Source organism: Quercus lobata, chromosome 3, assembly GCF_001633185.2.
Source record: "Quercus lobata isolate SW786 chromosome 3, ValleyOak3.0 Primary Assembly, whole genome shotgun sequence".
NCBI lineage: Eukaryota > Viridiplantae > Streptophyta > Magnoliopsida > Fagales > Fagaceae > Quercus > Quercus lobata.
The window spans coordinates 65,911,471-65,938,374 of NC_044906.1; the positions used below are offsets into that span (position 1 = coordinate 65,911,471).

General features: G+C 34.8%; 1 protein-coding gene across 1 annotated transcript; it reads left to right on the forward strand.

Moving 5' to 3' along the window:
• Nucleotides 1-1,366: 1,366 nt before the first annotated feature.
• LOC115982912 (homeobox-leucine zipper protein ATHB-54-like) lies at nt 1,367-4,053 on the forward strand. Its single transcript, XM_031105667.1, has 3 exons — nt 1,367-1,908; nt 2,870-3,264; nt 3,494-4,053. The coding sequence occupies exons 1-3, from the start codon at nt 1,782-1,784 to the stop codon at nt 3,935-3,937; spliced, it is 966 nt and encodes a 321-aa protein (XP_030961527.1). The 5' UTR covers nt 1,367-1,781; the 3' UTR covers nt 3,938-4,053.
• Nucleotides 4,054-26,904: the final 22,851 nt, after the last annotated feature.

Sequence of the window (26,904 nt, forward strand, 5' to 3'; positions counted from 1 at the left end):
TGAGAAATTGAAGTGATTGCTAAATACAACACCAAACAATATATGAAACACCTTGAATAACTCTTATTTAATGTTATACCACCTATTAACTTTTTATTAGATTAATATTTTGAAAATCATTATAATAAATTACAAGTTTTCTATGTTCTTAACACAAATGTTATAGTTCCTTTCAATAGATGTTGTTTACTTATTAATCCATAAACTCATGCTTTGTATACAAGTTTAAAGTTCAAAAAACTTGAAATTTTTATCATTTTATAGATGAGATAGTTATTTATCTATAATTGTTTTAATATATTTCATGCGTGTAATTGTAAAGTATGAAGAGACAAAATAATTCAACAATGGATTTATAAAAAAACATTAAATAAAAAGTTATTAAATAGTATAATCATTTATTGATTAAAATTATAATGAATGTAATTCAAACCCAACCATTAAAAAGAAAAAGAAAAAGAGAAGATGATAAGGAGAAAGGGTTGTATTACTCATCAGTCATCACTCTCTCCTCGAGAAAGCATGATTCAAGTAATTTGGTTTTTTTTTTTTTTTTTTGATGGTCACATAGTAATCAGCTTATCCTCTCAACCATCACTTAACCAAAATAATAACATTTATATATATATATATATATATATATAAAGACATTGTTGATGATTACTTACTTATTTTATATTGGCCTAATAAAATAAGAAAAAGACATGAGTGTTTTTATTTAGAGTCTTATTAATAACGACAAAGTATACTCGTTAAGATATAATTTTATAATGTAATTGAACTACTTACAACCTAAAAAGTCTAATAATTTAGTATCAAATTATTTTATATTGACCTAATCAAATAAGAAAAAGACATACATGTTTATATTTAGAGTCTTATTAATAACGCCAAAACACACTTATTAAGATATAATTTTATAATGCAGTCGAACCACTTTCAACCTAAAAAGTATAACTTGTTAGTATCAAATTATTTTATATTGGCCTAATAAAACAAGAAAAAACATGAGTATTTTTATTTAGAGTCTTATTAATAGCGTCAAAAGACACTAGTTAAGATATAATTTTAAAATACAATCGAATCACTTTCTCAGCCTAGTCTAACCTTTTAGTATTAAACTTTGTTATTTCTTAATGTATGTGAAATCCTTTGAAACCTAAAACCTCCCATTAACAAAAGTCTAACCTTTAGTATTAAGTTTTATTTTTACTTCTCCAAAACAAAAAAACAAAAAAAAAACTCTTTTTTTCTTTCTAAAAAAATATATATATATATTACCAAGGACATTAAAGTAACTTCAAGTTTAGCCTGTCCACTCTTCCAAGCAGAAAAGAAAACCTCCTGTCTTTTCACCCAGCTCCTTATAGTTATAACCCCATGAAAGCTCTCCACCCCAGAGAGAAGAATCTCTCGCTGTCTCTCGCTTGCTCTCTCTCTCTCTCTCTCTCTCTCTCTCGCTCTCCATAAAGTTTCTCACTTTTGAGCTCTCCCATCACAAACAATATACTCTGCCTCTTTCACACACATACACACAAACCAGAGTTTCTTCAATCTCTGCTAAAAAATTATCTACTTCTCTGACACACTAAAATTACTACATAGTGATGGGTGTAAGCTCTCACAGCTCTTAAACTTCCCACATTACATTGATCCTCCTCAGAAAAAATGTCAAAGGTTGTTGCTTTTTCTTTCTAGAATATGACCGTTTAAAGTACCTGTGGGATTTTTATTACAGAACGGGAAAAAAGTAAAAGATTAACACACAAAAACGCAAAGCTATGGCTGGTAGTAAGGTCTATGGAGGTGCTTCAAACATGAGCGTTTTACTTCAAAACGAAAGGCTTCCTTGTTCTTCTGAGGTTCTTGAGCCTCTCTGGATTCCCAGCTCTGAGCCTTCTTTTCATGGTAATTTTCTCAACTTTTGGTGTAGTTTTTGCCTTTGGCTTTTAGGCCATCTGAGCTATTATCAGCTCCTTTGCTTTGTGTTTGTTGCTTATTTTTTGTTTGAGTTTTAACAATCTCTGGGAATATTTACTAATGGGTTTGTCTTGGTTGATTGGTTACTTTTGATTCTGGGAGTTCATATTTGTTGGTCTTTGATTGTTTACTATTTTTCATTGTATTCGATTCTGCCTTTTATCTCTGTTATTTGGTTTCTTTGGTGAAATTCAAATATGTGTTTGATTGTTTTGGTTGATGAAAGAGTAACCTTTTTTGATCTTACATATTGAGAAGTAGAGGCTAAAGCTTTCATAGTGTCTCACATTAATCTCTGTGTGTATGTTTGGTTTCTTTGGTGAAATTCTAATATGTGTTTGATCATTTTGGTTGCTGAAAGAGTAACCTTTTTTTTATCGTACATATTGAGAAGTAAAGGTTGAAGCTTTCATAGTGTCTCACATTAATCTGTGTGTGTATATTTGGATTCTTTGGTAAAATTCGAATATGTGTTTGATTATTTTGGTTGCTGAAAGATTAGCCATTTTTATCTTACATATTCAGAAGTAAAGGTTGAAGCTTTCTTAGTATCTTGCATTTATTTCGTGAGAATTTGCTCTGGGTGTGGTTGATCTGTATACAATATTTCTGGGACTAGTCCTGGTTGATCATATTTAGTGTTAGTAGTAGATGCTGAGGTTATTAATTTCATTTGCTTTATTTATCATTCGAAAATGAAACAAAGTGGGATAGCGCATCAAATTCTTTCCTTTTTTTTTATGTGGCAAAACATTAAATGAGAAGTACCTAATATACTTTGGGATACCCATCTGTGAATTTGACATATAATGTAACAAATATCAGAAGAAAAACAAAGTAATTCGAAATTTTTTTATGACCATCTAACTTCGGGTGCCTTTTTATTCAGCTTCAAAATCAATCGCTAATTTTGAGAATGTCAATGGAGGAGACACCACAGCTAGGCCATTTTTCCAACAGCTAGATAAAGATGAAAATGTTGATGAAGATTATGATGGGTGCTTTCATCAACCAGGAAAGAAAAGGCGGCTTGCAGTGGATCAAGTTCAGTTTCTTGAGAAGAATTTTGAGGTGGAAAACAAGCTTGAACCAGACAGGAAGATCCAACTTGCAAAGGAACTTGGTTTGCAGCCTCGGCAAGTTGCCATATGGTTTCAAAATCGGCGGGCTCGGTATAAGACTAAACAACTTGAAAAGGACTATGACTCCTTGAAAACTAGCTATGATAAGCTCAAGATTGACTATGACAATCTACTCAAGGAGAAGGAAGGCTTGAGAAGTGAGGTAACTCTTAATTGGAATTAACAATGATTAAATTCATCATTTCTTGACCGTTTAAGCTTTTTAATATTATTGGTAATTTATCATGATATCAGATTAGATAGTCCTGATTTCGAGCCCTGTTTCCACTATCTCTCATTTAAAAAGTTAAAAATCTGTTGTGTTATTCTTTAGTTTGATCTGAGCTACATCCTAAAGATGGAATTCTGATTCACTGTTTAATGTGCAACAGATAAACTCCTTGAAGGACAAATTGCTCATTAGAGAGAAAGGAAAAGAAAATGTGGAACCACTTGATGCCATAAAGTCATCAAATACAGAACCAACCCAAGAACCAATTTCAAATGCAGTTTCTGAAAATGTGTCCAATGTGCCAATATTGGTGTGTAAACAAGAAGATGCTAGTTCAGCCAAAAGTGATGTCTTTGACTCTGATAGCCCACATTACACCGATGGGAACCATTCTTCATTGTTAGAGCCCGCGGATTCATCTCATGTCTGTGAACCAGACCAGTCTGATTTCTCACAAGATGAAGAAGATAATCACAGCAAGATCCTCCTGCCCCAAACATACTTTCCAAAAATTGAAGATGGCTATAACGATGACCAGCCTGTGAGTTTTTGTAATTTTGTAATCCCAATGGAAGATCAGCCCTTTTGTTTCTGGAACTACTGAGCTATATCATATGTCACATTAGCTTCTAGGTAGTAATTGCAATGTTTTAAGTTTTCAGTTGTAATTATGGTTAACGAGCAATAAAATCCAATTACCATGTCCTTGTGTTTGCCGTTGTTTCTTTGAATAAAAGTTCTTTCTTCTCAATTATTATATGCTACACCAACCACAGTGAACCACATTTGTTACCTTGTTACCTTAACAGTTGTGGATGCTCTTAATATTATTTTAAAAAGTTACTTTATTAATTATATTATATAATTTTACAATATTTTTAACATCTTCACTTTTATCTTATAATATAATATATTAAAATAATATATTTACACAAAAAATAATATATTACAAAACATAAATAAAAGCCAGCATGCAGAGAGACAGAGATTGAGACGTGAGAGAGAGTGGGAGGAGAGAGAATTGAATAAAAAAAATATTATCTCTTTTTACAATTGGGTTACAGTATCATCACAAAAATTTGTGAGGTACTGGAGCACAATTTTACTTTTTTTTAGAATACAAGCCAAATACAAGACTTGATGTTGGCTCGTTTTTTGCTTTGAATTGTAAATTCCTCAACAATCAAACACATGGCCTATCCTAATGATGTCATCAATCACTATAAAAAGCCTTAGGAACTTAAGTATCACACGGAATCAATCACAAAAATGTAATTAAGAGATGTTAATGATTACAAATTTCAAATTTCACTGTATATGATTTACAAACCGATATGACCCAACACAACAAAATAATTAAAAAATATATATAAAGGGATGCTAGAGTCATTATAAATTTCTTAATATTGTTAAAATAATACTAATGTATCATATTTAGCGTGTGTTTAGATTGTGGCAATCTAGGAATGAACACGCGTTTTATGTCTAGGAATGAACACGCGTTTTATGTTTTTTTGGTTGGTCTCATGACACTGTTCATGAACTAAGTCAACCTCCAACAAACACAACAACAGTGTTATATGATTTAAAAATTATTTTTTTACAGTAGTTTTCAGTTTGCATAATATAAAGTATAACATCATGACATTTGATTTGTGCTGTGTTTCTTTCCCTGTTCTAGTTACAGTAATATTTATTAAAATACACACGTAAATAACAATAGTGTTTTAAACTGGATTATTTATTAGAACACACATGAAAATAACAATAGTGTTTTAAACCGAGTTTAGAATGCATTACATAACCAAAACACAACTACAAAAGGGTTTAACTTTTGTAGTTGTAGACTGAGGTTATAAATAACGGACATTAGACACACATAACCAATGTGGGATAAACAACAGATTTTTAATACAGTAATTCATGTATAAATGGTGGTGGGCTTGCTTATTATTATATATGCTCCACTAATGAACTTTAATGCATGTTCAACTATTGGAGCATGCAGGGTTTTAATATGTATCACATTGACAATATTTTCATAAAGCATATAATAAAATGGAATTTAATTACAGCAAGAAATGACATGAACATTCATGTTTAGGAAGTAAAGTCCAGAAAATGTGCAATTTTTTATAACAGCGTGACAAACCCATTTGAATCATAGCAAAGTAATTGAAAAATATATGTATGAAAAGGATAGTGAATACTCAAAAAAGAAAAGTCAAGAATTCGGTATGGTTCATCTTCAATAAGTTCATATATTAGGGAGGACTTTTGAGGCCCCTATAGCTTGTTGAGGATGTTGACAGCTTTGGTTTTTGAGTTCTAAACAATTCAATCTTTGTTTTTTTTTTCAAATCCAAGGATTGTTTATTCAATGAGATTGCGTCTGTTACAGAATATCTTAGCTGATACAACTCAGTTTGCCAATGGAAAAATTTGGTTGAAAATGTCTCCCTTAAGATACGATCTTTGTAATATTTTATTTTATATGATAGAATATGCATTGCACCATGTCAGGAATACATCTACAAAAGGAGGGATTTCAAAATGGACGAGTGTAATTGGTTTGTCACAATTCAGTGATTCACGTGAAAATGTTCCTACTTTTTCATAACTCTTGAATTTGTTAGAGTGGACTAGGAATATCATGAAATATTTAAAATTTTATTCATTTTTCTGGTGATCGCATGGTCATCGTGCCGGTGACACAGATGCCAAGGCACGCCATGAGGCGCGTGCTGCTCATCATGATCATGGAATAACGTCTTCACAGGTATGACTACAAGTCTACAACTTGGCTTCGAGCCTAGATTTAATTTTAGAATTTAGAGGGATAAAATTACAATCAATATATTTGTTTTCATATGATTGTAGACCTATATAGATACACATATGTTATGCACAATGTGGTTAATGTATACACATTTATATATAATTCTTAAGACCAATCTAGGTGATAAAATGACAGTGATGTAAATATTATGTGGTATATAAAAATAAAAATAAAACATATTTTTTATATTATTTATTTATTATGGAGTTCATATATGAATAAGCTGTGTTATAATTCTTTTGGTTATTAAGATTTCATTTATAATTTTCATGTAATGATTTTAAGTAACTAGATAAATCCCAAGTACAACCATGCTCATTTTTGTTAAGCTTATAGAATAATTAAATTATAACTTTAAAACAAATTGTAACTATTTGTGTATCTAAAACTGTAAGGACACGATTCGTAACGAACCGCAACGGTGTTGGGCTCGTTCGTAAAAAGGCCCAAACAATATCATTTGTAGAGCATGGGTTTGAAAGGCTAGGCCTTGGTCACCAGGCGGTGGGTTTTTCGTGGTGTTCATACATGATTAAGTTGACTTCACCCCTGGAGTCTTTCTCCTAGAAGCGGGCTGAGAGGCTCTGGTTTTTGGCCATTTTTCCCAGCCTCTTGTCCTGATTGTCCCCCTTTCCTTTTATACTAGCCTGTGTTTTTTTATCCTTCGTCCACGTGTAGGATCGACATTCCAAAACTGATACTTGTCCCATCAGCCCATACCCAGAGTGGTTGGGGGTGGTTGTAAAAGCTGGAGAGTATGGCTCTGTCAGGTGCAAAGTATTGAATGGCAGTAAAGGCAGCTTTCCCTGGTCGTTATTCTTTCTAGCATACCCTTTTCCATTGGCACAGATATTTTAGATTTTTTTTCCCAAGTTGTTTCTGTACCATTTTTACCCTTTCTTCTTATGGGACCTCGGACGTGCCGAGGACTGAGTCGTCCTCGGCTGTGTCCCAAGGCCATTTTGTATTTGTTTTAATGATCTGGGCTATAACCCTTCTCGGCTCGGGCCTTAGGCACCAATGAATAAATGGGATTAGCCCACGAATTGTTGGGCCCCACAATAACCTTTCAAAACCCTACTGTCCGACCTCTTGGTTAGAGAGGAGGGTTTTGGTAATACTTAGCCGTTATTATGGCTCGTTTAACTCAGCCTCTTTATTAACGTTGGCGTTTCTTTATCTGCCAAGGAAACGTACCGGTCTACGAAACATTCCTCTGAATTCATTTACAACGCGTTCCTGCCGTTTGGTTGTCCAAAACTCGCCTTTAATGACTTACGTTTACGAGACCATTTAATTTCGATGGTTTGTTGACGATGCGGGGAAGTGGAACGGGTACATTCTAGTTTACCAATTTTCTTGGAAATCCGGACGGATTAAATACCTTCCGTTCCACCCTTCGTATAAGAAGGGAGGCAAGAGGATATTTCTCTCGTATAGAGACCCTTTCAATCCCTCTGAAGTCTGAAACCTTTAGCTTCCTCCAGAGTTTACTTTATTCACTAGTTGTATCCTAGCTCGTGATACACTCGAGATTAGAGCAAATAATGAAAGAACCATTCCCTTCCCAGAAACTCCACATTCTTACAAAACTTAAAATGGCCCGGTCTGGGTAAGGATGGCGGAGACTCAAAATCCTTTTTACCCTCCTCTCAGCCAAAATCCGAAGCAGGAGCTCATCACGTCAAACATTCGGCGTGACTGAGCTGGGGTCACCCATTATCAATACCAACCGCTCTCTCATGAGCATAACTAACATGACACCAGCGTGTTAGGAATTAGGACTGAGGCAGGGATTAAGTGCCCCTGCTTCTTCCTCTCTTCGTTCACTGGTGTCTCCTTTTACCTCTCTTTCTTCTTCTTTCCACCACCAGATCCATCTTGGTGCTTTTCCTTCTCCCTCTTTTGCTTCTCTTTCTTTCCTTTCATCTTCTCCCTCTTCTTCTCCTCCTTCTTTTCATTCATCTCCTCCATCTTCTTTTGAAGAAGGTCCTTCTCTCAATATGGGCGCTACTGGGGCAGAGTTTGGAAGGACTTCGAAGACGAGTTTAAAAAGGCATCTGACGGTTTACTTGTCTGCATTGTTGTTGTTTTTTTTTTTGTTTTTATTATTGTTTTGGTAATCCACCTTTTGTAGAGGCTTGTTTAAGCCCCTCTTTGTATGTTGTAATACATCTTTATATTAATAAAAATTGTTATTACTTTACTTCACATGTTCTATCTCTATATTTCCGAAATGATAACGCAATGAATAGACATACAATCTTGTGAATTCTTTTTATTTTTAAACTTTGATCGACGTCTAGGACCAAAATCCTAGTTAATAAAAAGATCCTGCTCTGTGTTTATAAAAAAAATCCAGCTTAATAATTCTAAATCGAACAAGTGATACTTAGGGCTGAAACTCCTATTAGGCAGAAAAAGAAAGGACATTATGATGAGCTTACTGAGTCGGCCTGGCACAATACCGCCGACCTTAGAGTACAATATTTGGGGCCGTAATCCCTTATCAAAGAGAAATGTGCTATTATGAACTTGCGAGTGCTGTTCGGCACAATAATATAGCATTGAATCAATGACACCTAGGGTCAAAATATTTGCTAAGAAAAAGACATCACCATAACTTTAATAGAGTTGTTTGGCACAACGATGCCGACCTGCGAAAACGATACTTACCCCAAAAATAGCTGAGATGATAACTGAATGATCGATGCGGGGTAGGAAGTAACCATCCGAAGACATATCACCCGCAAAATGAACAGCCCCCCTAGGTTGCTGAATAGTGGGGCGTTTCACCCTCTTTTTAACACTTTTGATGGCTTTAACCTTTTACAGTATTTAAGCCAAGTATTGAGTAACTTAGAATTTTTATTAAGTAGCCGACCTTACGAAACTCAGTTTTCTCCTCCAAGTAGTTGGTTTCCCCATAGGTTTGAGTCCGAGGACCATACAATACCTTGGTTCTGTCCAAAACTCAGTTTTCTCATCCAAGTAGTTGGTTTCCCCATAGGTTTGAGTCCGAGGACCATACAATGCCTTGGTTCTGTCCAAAACTCAGTTTTCTCATCCAAGTAGTTGGTTTCCCCATAGGTTTGAGTCCGAGGACCATACAATACCTTGGTTCTGTCCAAAACTCAGTTTTCTCATCCAAGTAGTTGGTTTCCCCATAGGTTTGAGTCCGAGGACCATACAATACCTTGGTTCTGTCCAAAACTCAGTTTTCTCATCCAAGTAGTTGGTTTCCCCATAGATTTGAGTCCGAGGGCCATACAATACCTTGGTTCTGTCCAAAACTTAGTTTTCTCATCCAAGTAGTTGGTTTCCCCATAGGTTTGAGTCCGAGGACCATACAATACCTTGATTCTGTCCAAAACTCAGTTTTTTTGGCGTGGGACCTTAGCTTTAGGGGAGTTAGCTCCTCGGCCAAGCCCCTAGAACCATCCATGCGATTGACACTATCAAGCGTAGCCCCTAGTCAAAAATCATAGCCCCTAGCGGAACTTTACACTAGAACTCTATAACCAGCTGTTAGAAATGACAAAGGAACTCTCTCGACCTACCGCCTATGCCAACACACAAGCCTTTCCCACAGACGACGCCAATTGTAAGGACACGATTCGTAACGAACCGTAACGGTGTTGGGCTCGTTCGTAAAAAGACCCAAATAATATCATTTGTAGAGCATGAGTTTGAAAGGCTAGGCCTTGGTCACCAGGCGGTGGGTTTTTCGTGGTATTCATACATGATTAAATTGACTTCGCCCCTGGAGTCTTTCTCCTAGAGGCGGGCTGGGAGGCTCTGGTTTTTGGCCATTTTTCCCAGCCTCTTGTCCTGATTGTCCCCCTTTCCTTTTACACTAGCCTGTGTTTTTTTGTCCTTCGTCCACGTGTAGGATCGACATTCCAAGACTGATACTTGTCCCATCAGCACATACCCAGAATAGTTGGGGGTGGTTGTAAAAGCTGGAGAGTATGGCTCTGTCAGGTGCAGAGTATTGAATGGCAGTAAAGGCAACTTTCTTTGATCGTTATTCTTTCTAGCATACCCTTTTCCATTGGCGCAGATATTTTAGATTTTTTTTCCCAAGTTGTTTCTGTACCATTTTTACCCTTTCTTCTTATGGGACCTCGGACGTGCCAAGGACTGAGTTGTCCTCGGCTGTGTCCCAAGGCCATTTTGTATTTGTTTTAATGATCCTGAGCTATAATCCTTCTCGGCTCGGGCCTTAGGCACCAATGAATAAATGGGATTGGCCCACGAATTGTTGGGCCCCACAAAAACTATAGAGTTCAACTTAAAAACAATATCAAATTACATATGGTGTTTACTATATAGCTATTTTCAAATTATATTCCTTATTTATTTAATTTTATGAAAAATAATAAATTATCTTATAAAGCATTTGAGCTCTTGAACCCTTTCAGGGTGTCCTTTTCTGTGTGTATGTGTGGGTGGGTGGGTGGGTGTTTTTTCTTTTTTTAATCTTCATTTAAAAGACTTTTGTTTCATTACTTTTTTAATCCTCTTTTTTAGCAACTTATTAACATTAATAAACGTGATAAAATAGGAAAAAGTTTCTACTTTTTTTTTTTTTTTTTATAAAGCTTGACATAAAAAAAAATTTAAGAAAAAAAATTTTTTTTTAAAGAAAAAGAAAAAGAGAAAACCTAAAAAAATATTTTAAAAAATGAGAGGAAAAGGGAGGAGAGATTTAGGTTGGGCTGGGGGAATTATCCCCCTCAACCCCCTAGTTTCGCCCCAGCGTATATTTTAATATGGGTGAGATTTATTTCCAGTGCACTAGAGTATATTGATAAACCCAAGGTTAACATATGATCATTTTAGGACACATGTTGTGTCTACATCAACACCAGTTTACAAAAGCACTAGAGAGAAGCCAAACCTTTCAAAATAAATTAATATGATTTGGTCAAATCATCAACAACATAAATAGATATAAAAATAGTGATAATCAACATTATTTAAATCTTGATTATATAATAAAATCTAATTTACTTATTTTTAAGATGGATGAAGTTCACCAAGTTTTTATGACTTTTGCTTTGTGGTTTGGAATTGAGGGGGAAAAAATACAAAAAAGTAACACTCAAAAGCATAAAAACTTATCTAAACTAATTCAATTCGTGCAATGCAAACTCGGTGAGGCATCTCGCTCAATGCAGTAATCGATCTAACTTCTACACTAAACTAATCCTAATGTTATTATTTTATCACTAAACTATGCTAAGGATAACAAGTGCAGGTTCTTTTCAATCTTTTCCGAGGCCCTCTTCCCTTATGCCATTCTTCTTTTCATATCCATGAAATCTTGCCATTGAATTTCACCGAAAACCAAACAGTTATTAGTCTTTTCCTTTTAACCAACGGTAAAGAAGCATGTGTGAGTGTGACCAAGTTTTATGTCTCGATAAATCTATATTCATAACATATAAATTTTCACAACAACGTATTAAACTGTCAAATTCTAATAACTGGATGAAAAAAAAAATGATGATAGTGATAGGTCCATATTCCCATCAATCACAACTTACCAATTTAATATGATATGAAAATATTGTGATGATAGTATTGCCTTGTATTTCTTCATTTACCCATCTAAAATTGTTCCGCATGTCATGTACATAATATAGGTCATGTTGAGTATTAAACTAACCTTTTTTTTTTTTTTTAAGAAGACATTTTACTTTAAATATAAACAAATGGTTAGGATTTTAAAAACTCGATAAAATAATAATTGTTCAAAAATCTCTAAATAATCATAATCGAATATTGTTTATTGTTTATTAAACTAAATAAACTAATTGTAGAGGGTAGAGTGTAGACTCAATCTGCCACATTTTTCTTTGACACCCAACCATACAACTTCCTCCATTTGGGAGTCATAAATTACAACAAAAGCTAAGATAATTTTGTCTTCATGATGTCTAGGAACCTTTCCTCAAGCTTTCAATCAAGTTCACGAAATTTAGGAGGAAAAAAGTGCCAAAAGGTAAGAAATAGAGGCATTAAAAAAATACAAGATCTGGACACAAGCCGCCAGAACACGTTGAGATTTGGAATTTAGAAAGTCAACAAAATCAAATTGTTCTTCTTCTTCATAGTCTATCAATTCAATTTTTTAATTAAATTTTTTAAAAAGATAAGTCTTTATAAAAACGAACAAATTACAAATGTTCATTGGTCATATTCAAGCCCAAAAAAAAAAAGTTTGAGTGGATATGAACGCATCTTTGCATTTAATATTTGTTAATTTGTTTGCAATACAAAGTTAGGTATGATCTTGATAAATGCTTTTAAAAAGAAATATATTTCCTTTTTGTGTTGTGTTAAAATATATGTTGCATTTTTTATTTTTAATTCAAGAACATATTGAGGATACTGTGGACAAAGTTTTTTTTTTATTATTTTTTTTAAGCAATAGTATATGCTCATTATTAATAATGGAACTATGGAGATTCTTTGATTCTTTCCAATCCTAAATCCCTCCCCCCCACCCAAAAAAAGAAAAAAAGAATGAAAGTTCTTGTTTTTCGTTTTTTTAGGGTTTGTTTGGATACCGTTTATTGCTGAAAACTGAAAATACTGTAGCAAAATAATTTTTAAATATGTGAATAGTGTCGTGGGACCCAGTTTTAATGAAAATTTTGCTAATTCTGTACTTGTGAATCTCGTGAACAGTACACAAGACCCACTGTTTAAAACGCAAACACGTTGAAAAACGTTTTCAGTGCAATTCAAACTAACACTTATATTATCTCTACATTCTTTTCCCAAAAAAAAAAAAAAATCATATGAAAATAACTCAATAAGCAAAGAGCTATACTTCTACTATTTTTATCAATAAGTTAATGATCATATCATTTCAAGCATTCTTGTCTACTTGTAGAAATACTTGAGTATACGACAATTAGTTGAGAAATATCAGTATTGACCCTTATTAATATTTGCAGAGACATATAAATTCAAGACAATGACTCAAGTTGAAATACAAACTTAGACCAATGAGAACTGCCAAAAATTCATCATGACATTGTTGTATACAACGACATTTTTTGGTGAAATGTGGGTTAATCAATGTTCAATTGAACAGATATTTGCATAAACAACCGAAAAGTTCAGTTTGGACCACATGAATTTTAACCATTGGTAATAGAATAGAGTACGTATTTTGATGAAATCTGATTTGAAGTTTTAGCAAAAAAAATGGGGAAAAGAAAGATTCCAGTTTGTAGGCTCCAAAACTTTTTGTACTATGTTGAAGTTGGAGCAGTAATTGTTTATCTTAGGCTGATTAGGCTGCCCTTATTACATCAATAGCTCTGCTAAGCTACAGTATTATATACAATGACAACCTATAAAGTGACAAAATTAGACTGATCAGGCTATCCTTATTGGAGGCATGGTTTGAAAGTTTTGGTGGAATGATACGAGTAAAAATTTAATTTACCCTGCTAATTTTACTCAATTGTCATTTTAGTTCATTAAGTTTAAAATTTGTCATTTTAGGCTAATAAATTTGCTAATCCAATAAAGAAAATCAATGGGATGAATTTATGTCAACCTTGTGTGAAAGATGGTTTGGGCTTCTGAAAATTCAAACGTATGAATGAAGTTTTGCTTGCAAAAATGGGTTAGATTGATAGGTTTTAGGTGAAAATTCTTCAAGTTAAGTATTGCAAAGTTGAGTGGATTGAGGGAAAAAGAAGTAGATCAATTTCTGGCTCGTAGGTCCTAGCATGGAGTTGACGATTGTCGGAGAAAAATTTGAGAAATATAGATGCTATCGGTAGGACAGGTAGGGAATTGATGTATTGCAAGATCCTTAAATTTCATAGATGAGGGGCTTCAAACCTACCCCAAGATCAAGGAAAATTCAAATGCTAATTTCGAATTTAATCACTCTAGAGAGTTATAGTTGGGACGAGTGGAAACTTATTTAAGTCTTTTTTGTAGTGAGGAGTCAAAAAAAGCCATAAAGAAAATTCAAAATCTCAAAGTGTGCAGCCTTGAACAAATTTTTAGGTTAGGTTGAGAAATTGAGTCAGTTTTTCGTCGAAGTCTGCCTTCGATATGAACCAACATCAAGATGTAATCAACACAACAAGAGCTCATGGAGGAAACTATGGAGTAGCGAGCTTAATGAGAGGCTTAAGGTACTATTGTGGAGAGTAGCCGTAGGTGCATTTCCTTTGAAATGCAAGACTAAGGTCTAAGGGGGTATCCTATAATGCATAAAGGGAAACACAAGCCCATCTATTTATGGCTCCTTTGATACAAAATGTGGCTTAAATTTCAATTAGCTAGCTCTAGGTTTACTCAAGTATTCAGATGGTCCAACTTTTGGTTGACTAGTTTACCTATCTTTATTGCTATTATTTGGATTAAATTCAATGTGGATATTGCATGAAATAAGGTGAGAGCAAGCGTAGAAGTTATAGCAAGAAGCATTGATGAATGATGATGAATTTGTTAATGCTTCGGAGTGAAGACTACTAATAGTTGCTTAGCACAAGACAACAAAACCATTAGCATTGAAATGGGTTGCAGATCAAGTGATTAGTTAAGGGTTTAAGCAAGCCATCTAAATACTTCATCGATGCACTGATGGACTCCTCAAATCCGCCTAGATGGGATTTGTTGCAATCGGTGGACGAGATTAGAGGCCTAGTGCATTGTTAATCCTAATTATAACTTTTTCTTTTTGTTTAGGTGGATCAATAAAGATAAGAATAAAGATGCAAATTCCCTTTCCAAAGGGGTTTTTGAGGCTCAAGCCCTTCCAAAAAGGGTTGTTGATGCCTTGTTTGTTTGTTTTCTTTGTTTTTAAAAAAATCTTTATAAAAATGGTAATTTTCTTTAGGTAAAAAGAAAAGTAATACTTAAAACTAAAAATGAAATTTAAACGAAAAAGATAGGGCTAACAGTTTGAAAATAGCACAATCTTCAAATTGGATTTAAAATATAGGTCTGGTTAATGGTGTCCTAAAAATTTTAATGCTATTTTAATAGAAAATATAAAAATATGTACTTAAAGTTAATTACTTTTTTATTTTTTTATAAATTGTTGATTAACAAATTTCTAAAGTTAATTTTTATCAAACTTTTCAAAAAAAAAAAAGAAAGAAAGTGTTTTTGGGAGCAAGATATGACTCATTTCACTTTCACCAAAGCTAAAGAAAAACAAAAAAGACAACCATAGACAACTCGCCAAGTGTAACACAAGTCCTTGAAGTAAGATATTTTCTTTTCTTACAGCCGACGATCTGCATCACGGTACATGAAACCGACAATAGTTTTCCGCCACGTGTCCACTTTGATTACAACAAGTCCAGATCTACGGCCCCGGTGTCCCCATCAAAGGTGCCACGCAAACCTAGAGAGCAATCATGGCAGAAACTCGACGGGCTGGGCCCCCATACTGAAAGCCCATTGTTACATATATCAGAAGAGACGTGGCAGCTAATCCATGGTGAAGCTAAGAGAAAAGGTGGGGCCCAATACACAAAGTGTCACTTTTCATTCATTCTTTTTCAGGTGGGTACACGATAGCGATGTGTGATGTTTTTGAATTGGGGCCCATGGCCCAAAGCCTCAGAGATGGGCTTTGTTTGGAAGTGATGGCACACGAGTGTCTATTTCTGATTTTTATACGTACATTGGGTCTCTCTCTCATGGGTCCCATTTTGGGCCCCATACTCCACGTGCCTTCCACGCCTTCATGTCACCACATTCAAACACAAATTGTATAATGTCATGTGAATGAAAGAGAGAGAGAGAGAGGAGATATGTTACATACTTATATTACACAAATTTTAATACAATTCTCTAATAAAGCTCCACTATGAGCGGATGTTTCTTATTTTTACATAAATTTATAATTTTTTTTTTTTATTTATAGTCGATCATATTAGAATTGAGATAAAAATTGTGTCCATAAACTTTTTCACCATATAGATCTAGCATATTTTTTTTATTATATTAGATTTGTGACAAAAATGGTATTTTCTAGCTAGTTCGTTTAGGTTAGAAAAGAGTCCTTTGAAGTTGGACCCCATGCATGGCCCATATGAGAGCTACAGAAATGTAAAAAAAAAATTGGGTGTTTATGAGTGTGTGTAGCTAAATTGAGATGAGGATCACGAGATATGGCCCTTTTTTTTTGGCTTTTATTCTATTGCAAGCAAATTATGTTGGTCCCATGGCTGATCAGAATTGGGGGTTATTAAAAGGTCAAGCAATGTGATATAACTTTACCAGACCTGGCTCCGACATGTAGTAATTGGGTTTATTAATAGGTCAAGCTGTACGATATAAACTTGACCAAAATTGGGTCCGACAAAGGGTAATTGGTTTTATTAATGGGTGAAGTTGTGTGATACAAACTTGACCAAAATTGGCTCCAGCAAGTTGTTGAAAATGGACAAGACTAAAGTTTTGAACCCCTTCGTTTAAATTTTTGTTGTAAGCAAGAATCTCAAATTGATTCAAACAACTGTAATTTGTCAAAGTTGGACTGAAAATCATAGCTCAAGAGTGGGTGACCCAGCCTGAATGGTCCAACACTATTTGTTTGCCACCCCAACTAAAGTCCCTCATGCCTGTCATGTTTAACATTTTACATGTTATTGAAGGTGTAAATGTGTATGAGCCAAAGTGTCTATTTCTTCCATAAAGTCAGTAATAGTTTTTTTTCAGAAAATCTTTATTGATGTTCAAATTGTTGGTCAGTAGTTACCCAACATTGTCTATACAAGTCTCCAGTCATGTAAGAAATTTGGACTACTGAATTGGCAGAGAAAAACTATTTTTTCACCTTCTTTTCCTTTTTTCCCTCTTCTCACTTTATCCTTGAAAGAGTGCATCTGAGTTCTTTTGATTTGTACTATTAATATATTTTTTTTGATTAAAAAAAATGAAATGTATTAAGCACCACTAGCACAAGTAAGAAGCAAAAATGTTTTTATGATTCTCATTATCATTATCATCATCATCATGAGCATGTGCCGATGTCAGCACCACAGGAGGAGGCAGGCCATCCAATCTGTCATATAAGCCATTGTAAGTTGCTCTCCTTTCTTCGTTGCCTTGATTTACAAGCAGCTTCAGAACAAACCGTGGTCTATTTTCCTCACTCTTCCCAAATCAACGAGTGAGTGCTGAATTAGTGGGAATAATATACAATTAGCTGGGCCACCTTCTCTTCTTAAGGTAATGGTACCTGCAGGTATGTGCTTGCCGGGTTGCAATTCTGTGCAACTTAAGGATTACCCGAAAACGTTGCTCAGCAACAATGTTCCCTAGCTTCGTTCTCACTTCATTGAAACCATGGAAGACTACCATAACCTAGAGTGTATTAAAAAATTCAGCACCAAAATCTTTAAAAAAAAAAAAAAAAAAAATCATCAGCGCACATATGGGCACGATTTAGGCCCACATATGTTACATGCCGCCATCTGGAAGATCACAATTACATGGGAGAAATTCAAACTTCAAACAGGTTCCATACAATTAAATCTCACCGAACATAACAGAACCCAAAAAACCAAAAATTAAACACGCATAACAGATTAGACATTATACATATTACAGGAAAAAACACTTCAAAATTAAATCTGCACAAAGCATAATAGAACAAAAGAACCTCAAATAAAATTGCAAAAGAAGAATAAATATTAGCACAATGTTCAATCTTATGGGAAATATATCTAAAATTATTTTAAAAACAATAAAATATTATTTAAAATACGAACAAAAGAGTTAAAATAAAATAAACACCCATAAAAAGAGTTCAAATAAACAACATTCAACACATATATATCTATATCCACAACATTCAAAACATAGTTACAGTTACAGTTACGGTGGGATTCGAGCTGAACATGTGAAAGGTTTGATTAGTAGGCGTGGGTATAGTTGTTGCTTTTGAGGCGATGCTTAGGGTTGATTTATATATATATATATATATATATAATATGAAACCCGTCAACTTGACTGTTTGGTTTTTCGGATTTTGGTATTATTTTAAGAGAAATGTTATATTTACAACATTTTCAAATTAAATCCTAAGTGGTGGATTGTTATTGGTTTTTATAATTAGGCAAAATTTAGGTTATAGATTCAAATTAGAATCAATAACAACTTATCACCTATGATTTTTTGTTTAAAGAAAAAAACCATAATTTGCTAAGGTGTGTATTTGTGTTTGATTTTTCTTCACTTTTACATGTGCTGAGTAATGGTACACTCATGGTTGCTCCAAGGGCTTATAAACCATGAGTGGGGCGCACACTTAGGCGATGTGGGACTGAGGACATAGCAAGGCTAATCCTTAGCTCCCACCCCTTCATGACAAAACCTTGCGGGCTTGGCTCCCTAAAGAGGACAATAAGCTTGCGGGGTAAAATACCCCACATATAAATATATATATATATATATATATATAAGCATATAATATGAATTTATGAAAATTCATATTATATAAATTTATGAAAATTCAATAGTCATATCATCTATCAATTGTATAAATTCAAGTTTTTGTAATTTAAAATAATGCATAAATATGAATTAATGGATGAAATTGTAAAAATATTTGATTGGTATGAAAATTGGCATGCATGTTGAGAACATATAGAATATGTAATCCAACGGTGGAATTTTTAAAATATAAATTCATTAACATTGCTTAGAGTACACCAAGTGTAACTTGAACCTCTCCCTCTATATATAAATATATATAATCATTGATGTGTGGGTTTAATTAACTAAATATATAAAGTCTTTTGTCTTCAAACAAGAAACTTAAAATTGAATCATGTCCACACACATATGAAACGAATCTCATAATTTGTCAAAGTTGGGCTTAAGAACTTAGCTCAAGTGTGGGTGACCTAGCCTGAATAGTCCGAACACTATTCATTCTTTGAGGCACTCATGCATTTTATGCTTCACATTTTACAGGTTGTTGAAGCTGCAATGAGTCAAAATGTCTATTTCTTGCAAAAAGTCAGGAAGAGTTTTTGTTTTTGTTTTTGAATTTTTCTTTTTTCCAGGAAATCATTAATGATGTTCATAACGTTGGTCAGCAAATGCTCAACAATATCTATATCCAGGGATGAGTGATCTATAAATGTCGGTCATGTAACTAATTGGACTACTGAATTGGCGGAGAAAAACCATATTTCAACCTTATTTTCTTTCTCTTTCCCCCATCCTCTCACAGTATCCTTGGAAGAATGAGTCCAAGTTCATTTATAGTGTCAATAAATGTTCACCTTATCTTGATCAAAAGTCGTATAACTCAATTAATACGTACCACTGTTTTCTACAGAAAAGTCCAAGATTCAAATCTCCTTATCCCAATTAATTATAGAAAAAGAAAGCCACTATTGTATAAGAATGTTCTTTTGGGGATCTAACTATCTCTACCATAGTATATTTAATATAGAGGGACTTGCAACCTAATTCTTAATAGCACCACTAGCAATAAGGAAATTATTCTTAAGATTTAAGATTAAAAGAACGGTAGATTCTAATTAACTCAACCAATAAACTTTTTTATTGTCAAATAAAAGATCATGAATCAAGCTTTATCAAAAAAAAAAAAAAAAATCACTGATGTCTTGGTTTGATAATTTAAAGCAATTTTCATAGAAGAAATATTGTAGGTCCAAATTTTATCATATTTATCAAAAGATTCAAGAGAAATGCAAAATATCTCTTAGGTTGAAAACAAATGGGCTGGGGCAAACCTATATTCTAGGTCTCAATACTTCTGATTTTTGCCCTTCCAATCCAAAAACCTCTACTAGACACGTTTATGGGGCTATTCAGAATCAATACCATTTATGGGCCTTTAAAGAGCAACATCTAAGACCTCTATGACTCTTCGGGCTTAAGGTAATGGACCTAGAATGTAATGGTGATCGAAGGGAAAAGTAACATATCAGGCTCTAGCTACAGCAACACAGGAGCACATGTTTAGTCCTGGGTCTCCTGACAATTAGACTATTATTTTTACCTATCCTTATAGTGATCATTCTGAGCTATAACGTGATCGTTCTGTTTTATGATCTTTGATTCCATGGAGATGGGCTGGAAACTCCATGGAATCAATGCAAGAGTTCGAGGCTCAATGCATTTGTGAAACTATTTCGATTGTTTGATTTTCAAACTTGAAATTTAGAGGCTGTTTGGATTGCAAATTTTGATAACTCAATTCTCAATTTTCATAACTCATAACTCATAACTCAAAAATGGTGGGACCCATAGCAAAAAGGTTGTTTGGCAAACGATAACTCTGTTTCCATCACTCAATTCTCTAATTTTTTAGTTATGAGTTATGGAAACTGAAAACACATTTTGGCTGTTTTCAGTTTCCATAACTCATAACTCAATAGCATTTCCGTAAATAAGCACACATGGAGAGACTCACAGCTGCAACTTTTGACCACCTTTTGAGTTTTTTTTTTTTTTTTTTTTTTTTCACTGGTTCGGTCTTCAGTTCGGTTTTTTTTTTTTTTAGCTTCGGTGAGTTTGGGTACAGGAAAAAAAAAAAAAAAAAAGAGTTGCACCGGCTGACAGTTATGGGCCCACAAATAGTGTGAAAAATATTGAATGATGGAAATTGGGTGATGATATCAAACGGGTGTGAAAAATTAAGTGATGAGTGATGGAAATTGAGTGATCAAAAAAGTGAAGCCAAACAGCCCCTTAGTGTTTACACTATGCCTTGGAACGATAATATAATTTTAGAGTAATGGGATTTGTGCAAGCAAGTTAATAAGGTAAGCAGCTCGTATACATTAGACAATAATTATTATTATTATTATTATTGAGAGGAATACATTATTAGACAATTATGATTGTACAAACTTTGTAAAATTCTTGTGCAAATAAGATTAATTCATTGCATGTTTATGAATTATGATACAATCATATAATGTTACCGATTGATTCAATAAATAAAAATAAGGCCAGTGAGAAACACGGTAGAAAAAGGTTAGAAGTGAATTTTGAAAATCTAATCGTTGGATGACATGTTTTTATTATATTCTTCATACTTACAAAATTTCACGAATATCAAAAATCAATAGTTATATCATCAATTAAATATTTAAATTTCAATTTTTTTTATTATAAAATTATACGTAAAAATGGGTTTATTAATCAATAGTAAATGACATTTGATTTGAACAGAATTTAACATGCTTGTTAAGAACATAAAGAAAATGCAATCCAATAGTTAAATTTTCAAATTTCATTGTTAGGAGGAGTTTAAAGGGTTTTTTTTCAAAACTAATTTTGAGAGAAATATTGCCCAATATTTTGTGGACTCAACCGTTAAAGTACATCTCATCATTAAAAAATAAAAAATAAAAAATAAATAAAAATACAAAACTGTTAGAGAACTACTAGCAAATAGACCAAAATTAAGTCAGCACAATCTATGGCACTCCCTTTTAAACTCTAGACGAGGAAAAATTCTAGTAGCCCATAAAAGACCTCTCTACAGCTAAATTTCCCATTGATGAGGCTTTGCACCTTGCAGTGCAGATCTCTAAGTTGTTTACAAGAAGACCAAAACCCCACTGTCCAGAAGAATGGCTCCACGTCCCATAATTATTTTATAAGGGAAGAGTTAGAGGGAAAAATGTAATATAATTATTTTATAAGAATATAATGTAAAATCATATGTTATTTAAAACTATTTTTTATTTTTATAAGTTTTATGGGATAAAATATATAATATATTTTGCATTCAACAACAATATCATACATATATATAGAATATATAAATTACGTTTTTCATATATGTATGTATGAACGGTTAGACTTAGCTTTGACCAGTCTAGGTTTAGGTTACCCTTAGAGTATGATGAGCCCAGGCCCAGATCCTCATTAGATCTGCACCAGGAAACATACCAGGAACCAAGGTCTAGATCCGTAGATCTACGCCAACCCCTTAGGCAGCCAACTATCCTCCTTAAAGATAGACCTGCATCCCAGTATAGTTCGTCTAGAACACGAGCTCCCTTTCCTACATCTAGAAGAGCCTTATGTCCACAGTTTCAAGGTGTTAAAGACCATTCCCAGGTTAGCACCCCTTGTTACACAGCCAAGCAAGACTCAGTTGCTGATCAAGAAGAAGACAGCAATAGTCAGGACAGTCTTAAGCCTCCTTCACCATCAGGATCTGATTTTAGAAATCCTATTCAGCAAGAAACTGAATATGACCATCAGCTCCTAATGTTGACAAAAGAATTCATTCCTGATATGGATATGCTCGAAAAGGAATTTAATTTTGAACAGAACAGAGTTAAAAGAGAAGCCTATAGAGTCAACCACTGGATAACATCTCCTCACAGAACTTGGCTTAGTACACATCTGCAACAAATTTTGGAAAGAAACAAAGACAAGAAGGAAAAGATAACTGGGAAGCAAAGGATTAGCTTAAACAGGTAATCACAAAATAATAAACAATTTGAATGAACGGGAGGCTCAGCCTACCACCAAAAGAAAGAACAGTAAAGACCGACTAAGATGAAGTAGTAGATGAAGAATGCAACATATGGGAGTGGAAGTGCTATCAGAAAATAGATGTAAAACAAAATAATGTTTGTTAGAGATAACATACTTCAAAGTAATGTATAACCACAAAATAATGGATAACTATGGCGGTTGAACCGGCCAACTTGATTAACTTTCAAAATAATTACAGTAACTTACAAACACTTACGATCGGCCAACGAACTTGGCTCTGATACCAAATGGGGGTAAGTTACGACAAAAGGGTGTCATTCAGTGGGCACTGGGGGCGAAAGCATAAATAGGTTACAAGTGTAGTTCTAGTACAAGTGTAAACTAGGAGAGGAGAGGAGAAGAGAGCCATTCTGGTTTACAAAGTAAGAAGAGCTCTGAGGTAATTCTAAAAATTAAGCCTGCTGAAGACTGAGGCCAAGGGTGCCTTTTATAGCTGGAGGGAGCCTTGGATCAGAACAGGAGACTGCGGGAATCACGGAAGGTGAAATGCTTTTACCTTCAGGTGAATATCTTTTCAGCCGAAAGTAAACAGTAACTTCAATGATTCTGTCAGGGCACTGTTGAGTGAACAGTAACTGGTCACTGTTTATGAACAGTGTTTTGTCCCCTTACTTTTCTGAAATAGTAACTCTGCATAGTGTTCTGGACTGTGCAGTGAATAGTGCTCTGTTGGTAACTCTGCTACTGCGGGTACTGTTCCTGGAATAGTAACCGGTTTTTGCAAAGGTGGTTCTTGAGCTATTCTGGGGGTCCTAGAGCTGTTCTGGAGCGTCCGGGAGCTGTTTTGGAAGCCTTAATCAGTTTCATAGCCGGATGGGTATCCATCATAAGGATCCCACGGAGGGTCATAGTCACAATTGTGCTCATGGTATTTGGCATATTTATCACAGAAGCCACAGTACAAGATAGGTTCATAATCTGCTTGCTGCAGAACTAACTGTCCGGGCTCAATGTAATCAATTCTATCAGTATGAAGGGCATCAGTGTATGGCCTGGTGGTGAATACTGAAATTCTGCCAGTATTTCCAACAAAGTGATAATTTTACCATAACTCGCTGGTAACATCTATAATCTCATTGTTGAAGTAACCTCTCCAACAATTTGCAAGAGTTTCGGGATCTTCATTGTGGAGATAAGAGTCTCCTTCATACCAGGGGCCATTATGGGTGTATCCATTGATGAGTACAAGATGGTGCGCAGGTTGGACAGTCATCCAATTGTTTCTGTCCCATTGTGGGAGGGTACTCCAGCATCTGATGGAGACAAATGGACTCTTGATTTTGGAGACAACCTGACGGACGATCTGAGGGAACTGGTTGATCTGGTCATGGCTTGTTAGCCAAATGAACCTGACAAAACCATACTCAAACATTTGTGAAAGCCAGCTTGGATCTTCTTCCACAGACCAATCTTCATAGTTGATTATTAGGCCGGGGAAGGGATGTTTCTTTTCATAGACCCTGTGGCTGCTTCCAAAGTATTTTTCCCAGGTTGATAGGATGAAGGCAGTATCAGCATCTTCTGATTCTTCACCGTAGACTGGAAAATGAGTGATGACCATAATTTTGAAATGTTTGAACCATTGGTCACATGATTCAGACATAGCCTTGCTGTCCAAGATACGTGCTTGTATATCGGAAGGCAAGTTGACAATAGCACTTCTTAGCTGGTTTTGAGTCTTAAGACTTAACCTAGCATAATCAGTGCCCATAATAGTCGATTTATCCATTGAATGGATATCCTCTTTGTCAAAGAGTTGACTAATAGACATTCGTCTTAATTCAATTTCTGCCTCAAGGTTTACTAGGTGTATTTCTAGTGCTCTAAGGGTTCTCTGAAAAAGGCGAGTGTTGTTTTGGGTAAAGGCTCTTTGAAGGTTATCGAGGACAATTTTGATGGAGGGTGGAAGTCCTGTATATACTCCATTTGTAAATTGGAAATTCCTGGATAAAACTTCATGCAAAGTGATATTCATATTACCACCTGAAAATGTTATTTGAAGCGGAACATGTTCTAGAAGGGATGTTACTTCCCTGGGTTCTGATCCAGAAGAAGCGCCTTAATGCTTTTGAGAAGGAGAACCCTGAACAGGGGCTTTTCCTTTGTTCCTGCTTGAAGAAGCCATTTTCCACTTACTAGTGGGGCTAGTATGAAAAGTTATTTGCTTTTCTTCCTGCCATGTATTAACAAAATGATTATTTTTGAAAACATATTTGTTAAAATCATGAGATGTCATGGGGCAAATGCTTTTATGTGCAATGTGATGAGATGATAATTTATGAGGTTGATAAGGACTCAAAGAATTATCAAATGTACTAGAAGATACTCTAGAGGTTTCAGAGGATGTTCTAAATAACTGGTGTTTCTCTTGATCGCTGGACTCACTACTTGGGTGATCGAGTTCTAAGAGTTTGAAGATTTCATCCTTGCTGGTTTGGTCACTAATGAGGGTATTGATAAGGATTTTGGCCTTAGCTTTACATTCTTTCTGGAAATGACCTTTCTTTCCACACTTAAAACATGTTCCTGATGCTTTGGGTGTGAATTTACTTGTGGAGCTGGACCTACCTTTCTTATAGAAATCATTATTCTTGAACTTCTGTTTTCTATAATGTTTGGAGGTAGTTTTCTTCTTATGGGATTTTTCAGAGGGTTCTTCACCTCTGTGTTTGGATTTTCTTTTTGGGATGATTGAAGGTAAGCCATATTGGGTACAAAAATTCCCTATTTCGTACTTGGCTTTGCTCTTGTTGGCTTGGCTCTGGATTTTGAGATGTTTTCCTCCAGCCAGGAAACCCTAGCAAACCAATCCAAACTCTAGAAAAACCTTTAGTCAAGCTTCCCACATCTAGACAAACTAGCCTCAAACCTAAGGATCAAACAGCCTTACAGATAGTAGCTCAAAAGTTTGAAGATCTCGTGAAAAAGGAACCAATCACCCCTTCACCAGATCACACCACAACCAGTAGGAACCCAAGACTAGAAACCTTGCATGCTCATACAGCTTCTAATAGTTCTAACAGAACCTCCTCAGAAACTGAAAAGGAGATAGAACATATAGAAGACCAATTTCGTGGCTTACAGGTGAAAAGGCTTTACCAACCAAAGGTAACCCCAACCAGCCTTACCAAGAATTGGTATCCCAAACCAACACCACCTGACCTCCAATATGAGGAAAGATCCATGCAGTTCACAGTTTCTAGTGGTAAACTCTATGAATGGAACATAGATGGTTTATCCGAACAAGAAATCCAAAACAAAATCCAGCATATAACCATGGTAGCCAATAACTATCTAAATGATGGTATTCCAAATACTGAGGTTGTAGAGCTCATTGTTTTAGGATTCACTGGAAAACTGTTACTTTGGTGGAACAACTGCTTGACAGAAGCTTCCAAGGAAAATATTAAACATGCTGTTCAAAAAGATGAGGATGAAAACCCTATCTTTGATGAACGCATAGGAAGAGGTGTTCCCGATGGAGTCAATACCCTGATCTACATGATCATGAAACACTTCATAGGCAAACCCAGCAATATTACATCTAGGATTTACGACCAGTTGAGTAACCTTAGATGTAAGAATCTTGGAGAATACCGGTGGTATAAAGATGTGTTCACCACCCGTGTCATGCATAGAAGCGATTGTAACTCTCCATTTTGGAATGAGAAGTTTATCAATGGCTTACCCACACTGTTTGGACAGAAGGTCAAAGAAACTCTTGCCAGCTCTTTAGGAATTATCAGAAACTCTAGGTCACCATGGTCTTGTCCAGCCTTTTATGTCCAGAAAAACGCTGAGATTGAGAAAGGTGTCCCTAGACTTGTCATTAATTACAAGCCCCTTAACAAATTCTTAGAATGGATTAGATACCCTATTCCCAACAAAAAAGACTTAGTTAACAGGCTTAGTAAAGCAGTGGTCTTAAGTAAGTTTGACATGAAGAGTGGTTTTTGGCAGATACAAATCAGAGAGTCTGATAGGTACAAGACAGCCTTCACCACACCTTTTGGACATTACGAATGGAATGTAATGCCCTTTGGTCTTAAGAATGCACCCTCTGAATTCCAAAACATCATGAATGAGATTTTTAATCCATTCTCCAGTCATACCATTGTATACATTGATGATATACTCATCTTCTCAGAATCCCTAGACAAACATTGGAAGCA